This window comes from Narcine bancroftii, chromosome 5 (genome assembly GCF_036971445.1).
Source record: "Narcine bancroftii isolate sNarBan1 chromosome 5, sNarBan1.hap1, whole genome shotgun sequence".
NCBI classification, from domain to species: Eukaryota; Metazoa; Chordata; class Chondrichthyes; order Torpediniformes; family Narcinidae; genus Narcine; species Narcine bancroftii.
In genome coordinates, this window is record NC_091473.1 from 91,267,124 (window position 1) to 91,280,649 (window position 13,526).

General features: G+C 39.5%; 1 protein-coding gene across 4 annotated transcripts in view; it reads left to right on the top strand.

The window, feature by feature from the left end:
- The window catches only part of ror1 (receptor tyrosine kinase-like orphan receptor 1), a 327,496-nt gene that overhangs the window by 308,363 nt on the left and 5,607 nt on the right, over nucleotides 1-13,526 (top strand). For all 4 annotated transcript variants that reach the window (XM_069938329.1, XM_069938331.1, XM_069938330.1 and 1 more), the window contains one exon: nucleotides 906-1,108. In XM_069938329.1, the coding sequence (XP_069794430.1) occupies nucleotides 906-1,108 (203 nt within the window). The remainder of the gene's footprint in view (nucleotides 1-905; nucleotides 1,109-13,526) is intronic.

Genomic DNA, 13,526 nt, shown 5'->3' on the forward strand with positions numbered 1-13,526 from the left:
ACCCTGCGGACTCTACTGGCCTCTAAAATCTGTCTGATGGTCAGAATATTGAGCAACAGAATCAATAAAAATGGGACACAAAGAGTTAAAATGTGGTGAAATATCTCAACATGGTGGCCACCAAGGCCAGCTCTCGCGAGAAATTGGCGAACACTGTCAACTTCTCGCGAGAGGTGTTATTTTCCATAGATGTGCCCGATTTTCACCCATAATCGCGCAAGTTTTATATTTTTTCATTTTTTAAAAAATTTGGTTAGGTGTGCAGACGGACGTAAGTCACGTAGGTCTCCATTTGGGGACTACCTGTATTGCCAAAAAGGTCCTGTATCAGCGTCACAAAGGATGACATCATTTTAGAATGCTGGCCCAAAAATTGGGTGTAATCATTCTGAGGAGCAACTTTTTTCTTCTTCAATCCTGACATGACCATCTTTCAAGAAACTAGTTGAGCTGCAGCATCATTTAGAGGAAGCCTTCTGTAGCATCTCCAAATCCAGTCTCAGCAGCTCACCTTCATTATTTTTAACTTAACTCTACTCCATGGGTCCCCACTCTCACACTGCCTCTAGCCTGAACAAGGTTTACTGCACTCGGCTCAAGATAGTCATTGTGGTACATTACAACTGTTCAACATCCTTTACAGAGCAGATGAATTGCTAGGCCATTGTGTTGGATTTGATTGTTGTTTATGAAACTTTGCTGTGCATGTGTTGGTCAGTTCATCTCCCTAAATTACAACAGTAATTATAATTCAAATACATTCCTCATTTCATTTGGCTGTGAAACACTGTATGAGATTACCTGACATAATAAAAAAAATTCTGCACAAATGAAAGTTTTTCTTGTATTTCAATGTGCTATTTTTGTGTTTTGATTTTAATGCATTAATTTTCGTTGCCAATCAGATTCCAAAGAAAACAACAAGATGGAGATTCTTTATATCCTCGTCCCCAGTGTGGCAATTCCTCTGGCAATTGCTCTTTTGTTCTTCTTTATTTGCATTTGTCGTAATAATCAGAAGTCATCAACTCCTGTCATCCAACGACAACCAAAACCAGTGCGAGGCCAAAATGTTGAAATGTCCATGCTCAATGCATATAAGCCAAAGGTAAGAGAAGTTTATTTTTAGGTTTTCTTTTTTTCTCTATCTTTGCAGTTTACTTCCACCAACTTCATCAATTCCTGTCATTACTAAGAATCAGTACAAGTCCCTGTGGTATCCATTAAGAGGTTACTGTTGCAATTCATTAGACAACCCTGGTGGATTAGAACCATGTTTTAAGAAATTCACTTCCATTGAAGAGCCTCAGAAGTGTAACTATCCCCCACTTCATTGACCTTTAATGTACATTGTCCATCATGTTTTTAATCACTTTTGCACTCATGTATATTGTGAACTTGGGTTCATTTTATTTTGTGGAAAATAGTGGTAAGTGGGAGGTTTGCCAAAGATACAAGATTATGAGACCACTAGGGGGCAATATCTGCACTAATGTGTTGAAAATGTTGAATTAAAAACCCATCAAGTGCTCCTTGTGTTCTTATGCAATGTTTAATCAACATTTGATTAAGTTCAGATAAGTTCTTTGTTGCAGGTGGCTTGATTAACCGTTATTGATGGTTTGCTGTATATTGAACTAATGGGATTAATATTTTGACAGAAGAATGTTGCGTTATTCTGCAAGGATCCTTGTTTAAACTGTCGATTGTGCCCCAGTAGGAAAATTTCATATGATGTAATGAGTATCATGAAACTTACTACATAAGTGGATAAAACAAATAAGTTTTACAGGAGATTTTAAAAGGAGATATCAGACTCTATTTCCAGCTGGAAAGGTACTGAGAAAGGGCAGTGCTTTTCCTTGCATTGCCTATTGTATTAGCTATAAATTTAACTAGTCTGGGGATTGAACCATGCTCTGACAAGATCTACCATTGTGTTAAATTTGCATTGGGGCAGAAAAGCCTCAAATGCAATGATGTAAAGTCAGATTATTTTAATATTTGCACCACAGTGCATGGCATCCTGGAACCATCACATGGCTTGGGGACTGGAGTGCTGGATACCTGCAATAGGTAAAATCCTGCTATATAATATACAACCAGTCAAAATTATTTCCTTCTTTCAACTAAAGTGCTCTTTGAGGTATTTGAAGATATTGGGGATACTCTAAAATAAGCAGAAGGAAAGTGGATCTATACTTTTAATTCCCTGCCTCATTCCCTTGCCGACATGTCTGTCCATGGTCTCATGGCCTGTCAGACTGAGACCACCCACAAACTGGAGGAACAACACCTTATATTCCCACTAAATGAATGGAATTAATATCCACCTCCACTTTCCATTAGTCACCCCCCCCACCTCTCATTTTCCCTCTGACGTTTCCTTTAGCTCTGTCTCTCTTTCCCTCTGTCTCCTTTTCCCATTGCTGTTTTCACAGAACCAAAAACACACCCCTCCCCCAGTCAATTCTCACTTTTTCTCTCTCATCTTCTATCCATATCCAATTAACACCTTTGGTTTGTTGGTCTGTTCTCCTCCCCTTTCCCTTTCTTCCCTTCTCCCCAGCCTTCTAATTCAGGCACCAACCTGCTTTGTACTTATACCTTAAAGAAGGGCTCAGGCCCAAAATGTCAGTTATATATCTTTACCTCCTCTGGATGCTAAGTTGCTCCAGTATTTCTGTAACATAACATAACATAACAATTTACAGCACGGAAACAAGCCATTAGGCCCTTCTAGTCCGCACCGAACCAAACACCCCTCTCTAGTCCCACCTCCCTGCACAATGCCCATAACCCTCCATCTTCTTCTCATCCATATATCTGTCCAACCTTTTCTTAAATAATACAATTGACTCCGCCGCCACTATTTCTCCCGGAAGCTCATTCCACACGTCTACCACTCTCTGAGTAAAGTTCCCCCTCATGTTACCTCTAAAACTCTGCCCCTTAATTCTTAACTCATGTCCTCTTGTTTTAATCTTTCCTCCTCTTAACGGAAATAGTCTATCCACATCCACTCTGTCTATCCCTTTCATAATCTTAAATACTTCTATCAAATCCCCTCTCAACCTTCTACGCTCCAAAGAATAAAGACCTAATCTGTCCAATCTCTCCCTATACTCTAGATGCTTAAACCCAGGTAACATTCTGGTAAACCTTCTCTGCACTCTCTCCACTCTGTTTATATCCTTCCTATAATTAGGCGACCAGAACTGCACACAGAACTCCAAATTAGGCCGCACCAACGTCTTATACAGTCTCAACATCACCTCCCAACTCCTATACTCCATACAATGATTGATAAAGGCCAGCATACTAAAAGCCTTCTTCACCACCCTATTCACGTGAGTTTCTACCTTCAGGGAACGATGTACCGTTACTCCTAAATCTTTCTGCTCTTCTGTATTCATCAATGTTCTCCCATTTACCACATATGTCCTGTTCTGATTCTTCTTACCAAAATGAAGCACCTCACACTTATCAGCATTAAATTCCATCTGAGGTATATTGACTATATTTTCAAGTGATTTGTGGGCTTTTCCAAAAATATGTCACCATACCTTTGCCTGGTGCTTCATTCAGAATTTAAGGCGGCTCCTTAATTTCTGAAATATTTGGAACCTTTTGCTGTCCCTCGTGCACGGTATGCCAAGGTTGCCTGATGGTCATCGTTTGGGATGTTGAACATCTCTGAGATGTGGTAAATATGAGCCCATTCAACTTTTCATGCTAAATTATCTAAAGTCAATCCTTATTAAAATGCATCAACATTTAAACCAATATGAAATAGAGGGCCAAGAATGAAACAGAAAACCTTGGCATTTACAAGACAGTCAATAGATCATCCATTATATAACTTAGAATCTTAAAATATGTGTGATTAAGGACTTGCAATGAATGGATCAATATCACTTAGTTTCCTTAATGATACATAATTGAAAAAGAATGGATTGGTTCAGGTGTAAAATTGATATTTTGATTACTGAAGGCATTCCCCTTCCAGGCAGTTCACCAGTGCTTTTCTGAGCCACTCTGCAGTGGGGTTTTTTTTCATCTTTGGCACCATAGAAAACTACAACACTGAAACAAGCTCTTCATCCCACCTCATCCTATACAAACTATTTTTCCACCTGGTCCCATCAACCGGCACCCGAATCAGTGCTCTCTGTACCTCTCCTATCCAGGTTCCTTCCAAATATCTCTTAAGTGTTGAAATTGAACCGGCATCCATCACTTACGCTAGCAGTTCATTCTACACTCCCACCACCCTCTGAGTCAAGAAATTCCCCCTCATGTTCCCTTAAAGATTTCATCTTTCACTCTAAATCCATGTCCTCTAGTTCTTGTCTCACCCAAACTCAGTGGAAAAGCCTGCTTGCGTTTACCCTGTTGAAACCCCACATAATTTTGTATATCAAATCTCCCCTCATCTTCCTATCCCTGCAACACACCTCCAGTCGAAGAGACAATCATCTCTTCCCACTTTTCCTGAAATGGCTTACTTATATTGGGATATGGATTCACAGCCACTGCCAGCTTTCTAGTGCCTCACCCCAGTGAACTTTCTTCATGCCTGAACTCGATGCCAATGGCGGTGAGCAGTTTGAATGAGGGCCGTGCACAATCCATTTGCCATTGCCATCAACAAACTTTGACTCAGTAATATCCCGAGAGTGATTGAGATGGAACGAAGTCTGCTAAGTTCAATTTTATCCCGCACAGTTGTTCTTCAGTTGCAAATGATTGGTTCCTAGCTAGACAGCCAGCTGTTCACTGGGCCAACTCCATTTGGTAACCCACAGTGGAAAGGCTGCTCGCACAACAAAACAGCCACCATAATTGTATGGGGTCCTCATTTTACATTGTTTGATCAGATTTATGGCTGAGAATTCTTTGAATGATTTGTACAGAATTCTTGGTTATCCACCAGCTCATTTGCCTCAGCCAACAAACTTCTCTGAAGGGTAGTCGATACCTGCTTCACCCAGTGTCCGATATGCCCTCTACATCATCAGGAATGTTCAATGCTGGCACTGAAAAAGAGAAGGAATCCCATTTTCAAACTGCAGATTTCTCATGCCTCGGTGTCCAAATACTTTTAAAGAAGAAATCAGTTCTCATAAAGTCATAAAATACCAATATTAACTGGTCAGTGCAAAATTATGGGATCAAAAATCCCATATGTGACTTTCTGATGAAACTCATCTGTAAAAAATGTATTCCTCTGATATTATGGGCATTGTTTCACAGAATACTATAAAGAATTTAGCCAATAATGCAATTAGTTTGAAATGCAAACAAGATGTAGGAAGTGTCTATTCCTATGTTCTCTATGTGTGGCCTAGGCTTATAGTGCCCTGTTCTGTCTTGCTTGAGTTGAGAATTATTCTCACTGTTTCATCACTTACTCATTTACAAACAATTTAATGTCAGATTAGAATTACTGTGACATATTTCTAAAGTAAAATCATCAGTAAGAAATCTGAAATAAATGTTTAAAAGATTAACTTGCTCTTCGTGGTGAAGTAGGAATGCTTCAACGGTTCAACATTGTCCTAAATGGACTGAGATTTCAGATCAACGCTTGTACTATTGTGTCTGCAACATAAATCACTTAAGTTCTCCTTGAGTAAATTAACCTGTCATCTTTTACTTTTACACATTTTACCATGCCTTTACTTAATTGAAAAGGAGGCACAATAATAATTCAGAGCAGAAGCTGTTTTAAGCGCGAGGGAAGAGAGTTTTCCTTATCAGATACTGTGCTTGAAATTTGAGCATTTGAACCTATAGATTTGTAACCATTAAATTTCACTTCCAAAATTTAGGCCCATCAAACCCAAGTAGCCGCAACTATATTTTCATCCATTTCATTTCTGAGGATGATTTTTTTTGTTTGTTTTTCTTCCCTCACTTTCCTTGGATCTTACATGTTGCTGACCATTCTATGACTGATAGGGGTGAGGTCACCTCTATCTTTCCCCATAGAAAATGTAGTCTCCTTCATAATTTTCCATTTGGCTCTCAGTAAAAATGTTGTTGGGAACTTTATGGAAATTGTTGATGCAAAACAATAGCGAAAAATCCATCAGCTCTAAAGATGTGATAGAGAACAGAGCCTTTTTCTTACACTTGGGATCATTTAATGTAAAAGCTCTGATAGAATATGGTTGCATTTCATTCTTCCCATATACCCTCATAAAATAAAGAATGTTACTGTTGTGAGATGGTAGGTCTCAAAGGCAAGGACTCTGAACACAGTTTTGATGTAGGGAAGGATTTTATTTACAGAAGGCAACTGATGCAGAGCATCACACACACACACACACACACACACACACACACACACAGACACACAGACACAGACACACACACACACACACACACACAATGACTGGTACATACAATGATCAGGGAAAAATCACTATGATGCCCCGTCACCCCTCGACTCAGTGCAGCTACAAGGGACACTAATTAAACACTCCCAACCTTTTTAACAGTGCACATCTTACTAACAGTTTCTCCAGCACCCTTCCACATTTCTAGGCTTGGAGTGAAGCAGGGTGGTCCCAAGCTGGCAAATAGGGAGAACAAAGAGCACATGGCACCTTTATAGTGCTGGAGGGGACAAGCCCACATCATTTACTGGAGGCCAATAGCTCAGTGGCAGGAGGGTTAATCTAATTACAACAGCCAATGGCCCAAGGCCAAGAACAGGCAGTCCAAGTAATTTACATGTGGCCAACAGCAAGATGAGCACTAATGGGTGGGGTAGAACCAAACCTTGATTGGCAGCTAGTGTGTCCTCCGACTAGGTAGGGGGGCAATGCTGTCACATGACAGCCACAACCCTTCCCAATACAGTTACAAAAGAGAAAAAGGGGAGTTGGCTCTTCAAACCAGCATAATGATTATCTTCACAGATTACCCTGGTTTATCCTGCTCCTTACTTATTCTATAGCTGACCTGTGTTAGTTAAAACAGTGAGTAGAAACATGCAGTTCCTCAGAAGAAAGCACCATGGCCATAGCAATAATCAAATTATGATGAACAGTCACAAATGTTCTACATTATGTTATACATGCCTTTTATGAGAGAACATTCCCCAGGACGCTGCTCTTAAATGGATGAATGCTGGAAAATGTTTTGTTTCTTCCCTTTTCTCCCATGAGAAAATCAAACATCCCAACCTTCAGTCCAAGAATATTGCATGATTTCAATTAACATGCAATCATTAAGAAATATTAACTTGATTTGCTGCAATGCTTTTATTTGGATATCTGGTGATTTATTATGCTTTTTTATGACAGGTTTGAAGGCAGTATACTGGGTTCGGGAGTTTAAAGGATCCCTTATGGTGACTGTGTGGGAATGAATAGGATTGGCAAGAGATCATCACTAAACTCAGGATACTTTAGCAACCCAGTTCAAATTTCTAATGTCAAAAACATGCCATCTTCCACAGAGTGTTTCTAATATGTTTTCATCAGTCAGTACTTAAGATGAAATATCTTTCTTCTTTCAGTTTCCTTTATTTCCACTTAAACTGACAATATATACAAGCCGTGTATTCAATTTGACATCTCAATTGTTGATTTGATTCACCTAATTGGAGTCTAATATAGCTAAAAAGGTCTTTCCTTCTATTCACCAACTTCATCAGCTATCCATTGTTAAACCTCTTAAAACAAATGCCAGAATTTCAAATTTATTGTCAGGAAAAATCAAATTTGCTGTTGAAAATAAACCATCTGCTTTCTACCTCACTATGACAATGCACATCTGTCTCTCATAAGTTTGGGAATTGTCTTCTGAAATCAACATTTTTCATTGTGGCTCTTAACCCTCAGAGAGAAAGATTAACCCACTTTTCTCTTCCAATTCTAATGTTAATAAGTTTAGCAAAGAGCTACCATACAACATCAAGTTATATCCCTGCTAAAATATCAGTTTCCTGCCATGTGTACTCTTAAGAGGCCTTTCGTTCTACAACAGATTTATTATTGTCCATTGTATATTTGCGTTAGAATTTAACTAAGTCTTCAATCAATTTTACTTTCTGGCCACTTTTGCTTTGAAATTTGCACGTGTATAATCCATCTTTTGCCTTCTAACTGATTTGATACTCCTCTCAGTGTTATTGGAGCAGATGTTAATTGTCCATGCTAAATATAATTTCAGGGGTCTGACTTCGTGACCGTAGCTTAAATGGGTTTTGGCATGGCCACTCCTTCGATTGTCATGCTGTCTACATTATGTGTCATGGAGGTCCCTTTGGGGTCTTTGATGAATTATGCCAATGATCTCTCTGAAATGCTACAAGAGTATTGCCACATGACCTCCTGCCAAAATTTCATTCTGTTTATTGTTTATCGAATTGTGTTCAAAGCATTCTGAGGGGGCTGCCGATGGCTCTCTGTCACTTTGTCTTGTTATTGCTCAGGATTTCCTCACTGCAGTATTCTCTTCCCCTTTGCTCCTTCTACATACTCACTGCACTCACAGTCCATTCCTTGTAATTTTACAACACAGTTTTCAATGTGCTTTCGTGTAACATGCTATTGGCTCTCTAAATCTTCAGACATCTCTCATAATAGTATCTGACTCATTGCCTCTTGATCTCCTCTATTCCCTAAAGCGAGACAATGAAAGGCTTGTTCCTTTCTGGGGTTTTTTCTCACCAGTCTAACCAGCAGCTGTCACCTCCTCATTCAAAAAGATCCACACACTTCATCCATCAATATTACTGGATTCACTTGCTCTGAGTTCAAATAGAATTCCCAATTCCTCTGTTGCCAAAGCTGTCTTCAGGAAGTCTGGTTTCATTTTTTTCACTTTGGACCCTTCTTTTTGTTTCAAGACTGTATCTCTTGACTATTACAAAGTTCAGGCATGTCCCAGGAACTGTATACTGTTTCTACATCTCAGATTATTAGAGCACCTGCCTCATACTTACATTTAAGAAAATGCTGTCTTTTGAATGACAGAACCTCTTACAAAAATCTTTAATTTCCCTCTCCCTCCATTGCAAAACTGCCTTTATCATTCATTTGTCCAATTAGTGCTTTTACGAACTTCTTGCTTTTCTCTTATTATTTGTAACAATGCTGTGCTATATTTCTTTGGTGTTCCCTTGCACATCATTACTTTCCAAATCCCACACTCAAAGCTTTACCTCCCTCAATCCTCCCTATCTCCAATGATATTCACATTTTCAAAAACAGAATTCATATAGCCTAATATTGATTCACCATTTTTTCTTCATTCTTTTCAACTTTCTTGGCCTTTTTACATATTTTAAACTTGCATTTCTGTTTCACAATTAAAAATAAATCAATTATAGTGCTTACTGAGACTAGTTGGAGTTCACCCAGCTGTGATTTGTTACTGAGACTGAACAAGATCTTCTTTAATCAGTGAGATGAAGTACTACTCTGTGCACTATTCTTTCTTTGATGACTGTTACTTATTGGGCCTTAATTTGAGAACACAGGTTGGATTTAGACAGATTCACAGATAGGAAAAGTCTAGAGTGGTAATGTGCCAAATGCAGGCAAGTTAGACCAACTCACAAAGGTACCTTGGTTGGCATGCACAAGCTGCACAGAAGGGCCCATTTCCTTGCTGTATAATTTCGTGACTCCGATCTATTCAGAAATACTCCTGAGTTCTTTGTCAAAGATTATAATAGAAGAGCAAGACATAATGAGATAGCTAATTCCATTCTTCCAGATCCCTCCCTATCATCAGTACTTGAGGAAGAGATGCAGAAAGTGCTTTATTGAATTTATTTTGTGTCCCTGCTGCATTGTAACTGAGAGTTTGGAAAGGCTGAGATATCCACATCTTACCTGCGTGGCACACAGCCAGGTGTCTGATTACGATGGCTTTCCTTTTGAAACAGTTGCATTCAAAGACTGATGCAACAAGAATTAAACATTTTGTAAAATGTGACAACTGCAAAACAAATCTTTTTCATTCTTGGTCTGCCAGTAATGATCTAACACATTGCCCTCATTCTCAATTGTATTGGGGCAGCACAGTTAGCACAACACTATTACAGTGCCGGCGACCTGGGCTCGAATCCTGCGCTCTCTGTAAGGATTTTATATGTTCCTCCAAGTACTCCGGTTTCCTCCCACCCTTCAAAACATATGGGGTTTGTAGGTTAATTGGGGTTTTTGGGCGGCAAGGGCCCGTGGGCTAGAAAGGCCTGTTGCCGTGCTGTATGTCTAAATTAAAATTAAATATAAAAAAATAAATTAATTAAGATAGTGGGCTGAATATTTCTGGGACCAAAGAGAATGATCCTGTGCCAAGTAAATAAGAGCTGGATTCAAGCTGATTATTAGCAGAGAAAGTACAAAGGAAAGCCCAGAGGAAAAGAAGTTAAATGTTTTTCTTTAGTCAAAGATGATAAATGAAATTTGGATGTGGGTTTTTTCAGTGCCACACATATGAATATCTTTTTTTTCTGGTAGAACCAAATGTTGATGATCTCTGGGCCAAATCATGGTGTACTGGAAATTTGACCAGACATTTCTCGTTGTGAAGGATGCTTGTGTGGCTGTGGCATTGTCCATATCAGACATGCTATAATTACATAACTCTCCGAGCAATGAAAGCTAAAACTGTTGATGGGGAGATTTGTTCACATGGTTGTAAAACATCCCTGTCTTCGGTGCTCTTGGAACACCTTTTATTCCACTAGATTCTCTGCAACAGCATGATTTCAAGGGTTGCTCCCTGAACAGTGGCTAGCCGGCTGCTGGAGTGAGATGAGGTGATGGTTTATCGTCATATCCATGAGAACAATGTACAGCTGCACCAATGTTCAGCTACTTGCTGAAGCCAAGCAGGTGCATAACATGCACCAATTACAAAAAATTACCAGAATATGCCAAGACTAAAAAAAAAGAGGTAATAAATATGAAAGGATAGATAAACATTCATTGCAGTTGGTGCAAGAAAAAAAAAGTAAAATTTCAGTAGTACAGACAAATCTTTTTGTGGTCCAGGGGTAGTTTATGGTTAGGGTATTACTGGGAGGTTCAAGAGTCTGTGAACTGCAAGAAAAAAAAATTGTCCTTGAACCTATAGGTACTAGACTTTGGTCTTCAAAAATGATAGTGACTATATGTACAGCAAAATTCATACTTGCTGCAGCTGAACGGGTACTTTGTTTAAAAAAAAGGTAAACAACTAAAAAAACTACTCCAGAGGTATATTTCATTTAAATTAAAAAGAGATAATTAATACAAAAAATAGATAATAAAAATGCACAGTTATCCCTGTGCAAAAACATGACTTCACAATGGTTCAGGCTGTCCTTGGTGTTGGAGCAGCTACTGATTAGTGTAACAAGAGGACGTTCATGATAGCTATAGGAAAGCAACTGTTCTTGAACCTAGAGGGCTAGTCTTCAGGCTACTACTGTACCTTCTACCTGAATTAAGCAGTGAGAAGAGATTGTTACCGGGTTGATGTGGTATCCTTATGATGTTGGCTGCCTTCTTGAGGCAATATCTCACATAGATGTTTTCAATGGACAGGAAGTTAGTGACAATGTAAGACTTGGGTAGGTTGGCTACTCTTTACAGCCTTCTGAATACTGGATTCTGGACTTTCCAAACCAGGCCATGATGCAACCTGTATACATCCCTCAGCACACGTATAAAAGTTTAATATTGTATTTAATGTCATGCCAAATCTCCTCAGACCTCTTACAAAGTAGAGGCATTGATATGCCTCCTTCATGGCTGAAGATCACTCAAGAGGGTGAACCCTCATGAGACATTAGGCCCTGATGGCGTACCTGGCAGGGTACTGAAAATCTATGCCAACCTACAAGCTGGAGTGTTCAAGGACATTTTCAACCTCTCATTGCTTCAATCATAGGTTCCCACCTGCTTCAACTTACAAGAAGAGCAGTGTAAACTGCCTCAATGACCATCACCCAGTAGCACTAACATCTACTGTGATTAAATGCTTTGAGAGGTTGGTCATGGTTAGAAGTAGCTCGCATCTAAGTAAAGGTCTGGACCCACTGCATTCTGCCTGTTATCACAATGGCTCCACATCAGATGAAATATCTCTGGCTCTCCACTCAGCTCTGGATCACCTCATACATACAGCTGCTCTTCATAGTCTACAGCTCAGCCTTCAACACCATTATTCCCTCAGTGCTAGTCAAGAAGCTCCATACCCTGAATCCCTGCACCCCCCCCCTGCAATTGGATCCTTGACTTTCTCATCAGATCACAGTCAGTTCGAATTGCAAACACTAACTCCTCCTCACTGATTATCAATACAGGTGCACCCCAAGGATGTGTGCTTAACCCACTGCTCTACTCACTATACACCCATGACTGTGTGGCCAGGCACAATTCCAATACTATCTACAAATTTGCTGATGACACCCTGGTTGTTGGCAGAATCACAAACAGAAATGAGGAAGTTTACAGGAGAGAGATAGATCAGCTCGTTGAGTGGTGCCAAGCTAACAACTTTACGCTTAATATTAACAAAACCAAGGAGATGATTGTGGACTTCAGGAGAACATCGAAGGCTCATTAGTGGAGAGAGTCAAGAACTTCAAATTCCTGGGTGTCAACATCTCCAAGGATCTGTCCTGGAGCCTCCATATCGATGCAAAGTATGCTAGCAGCTATACTTTGTGAGGAGATTCGATACTTCACTCTTCACTCTGCTACCATTGGGAAAAAGATACAGGAACCTAAAGTCGAGCACGAGGATAGCTTCTTCTCTGCTGCCATCAGATTCCTGAACCAAAGAGTCCATATGTGGACTCCCAAGAACTTGAAGGTACTAACCCTCTCCACTTCCATCCTATAAATGAAATTAGATGTGTGGTCACTTGGCTCCCCTTTCTAAAGTCCATAACAAGGTCCTGGTCTTGTTAATTTTGAGAGCAAGATTGTTTTTCTAGCACAACATAACTAGATTCTCAATCTTCATCCTGTATTCTGACTCATCACTTCCCATTATTCAGCCAACATGGTTGTGTTGTCAGTAAATTTATAAATTGCATTGGAGCTGCATATAAGGTCTATTTAGTACCACCCAACACCCCTTAGGTCTCAGGTACCATTGAATTTTCCAGTAGCAGGCCCAGAACCAAATAGTTCTTGGTATGCTACAATCCTGTGGATAAATTTCCAAGCCAGTATACAGTAAAAACCCCAGTATCCATCACCTATGGAGATTGGTAGATGCTGGATAAGTGAATTTTCTGGTTTCTTGAGATTGTTGCGTGGATTGGCGAACTAACTGCTTGCAGGGGTGGGGGGAGGTGCCAATTTTAAACATTTGTATTTTTTTACCTATTTATTTCCTACAATTTTTTTGCCAGTCCCTTGGGGCTACTGGTTGCTTGAATTCTTGATAGCAGGGATTTTACAGAATTTAGAAATTCATGCTATATGTATATATTCAGTCATAATCCCATCGACTTGACAATTTTATTTAAATTATTAAAGATGTAAGATTCTCACTGTTAC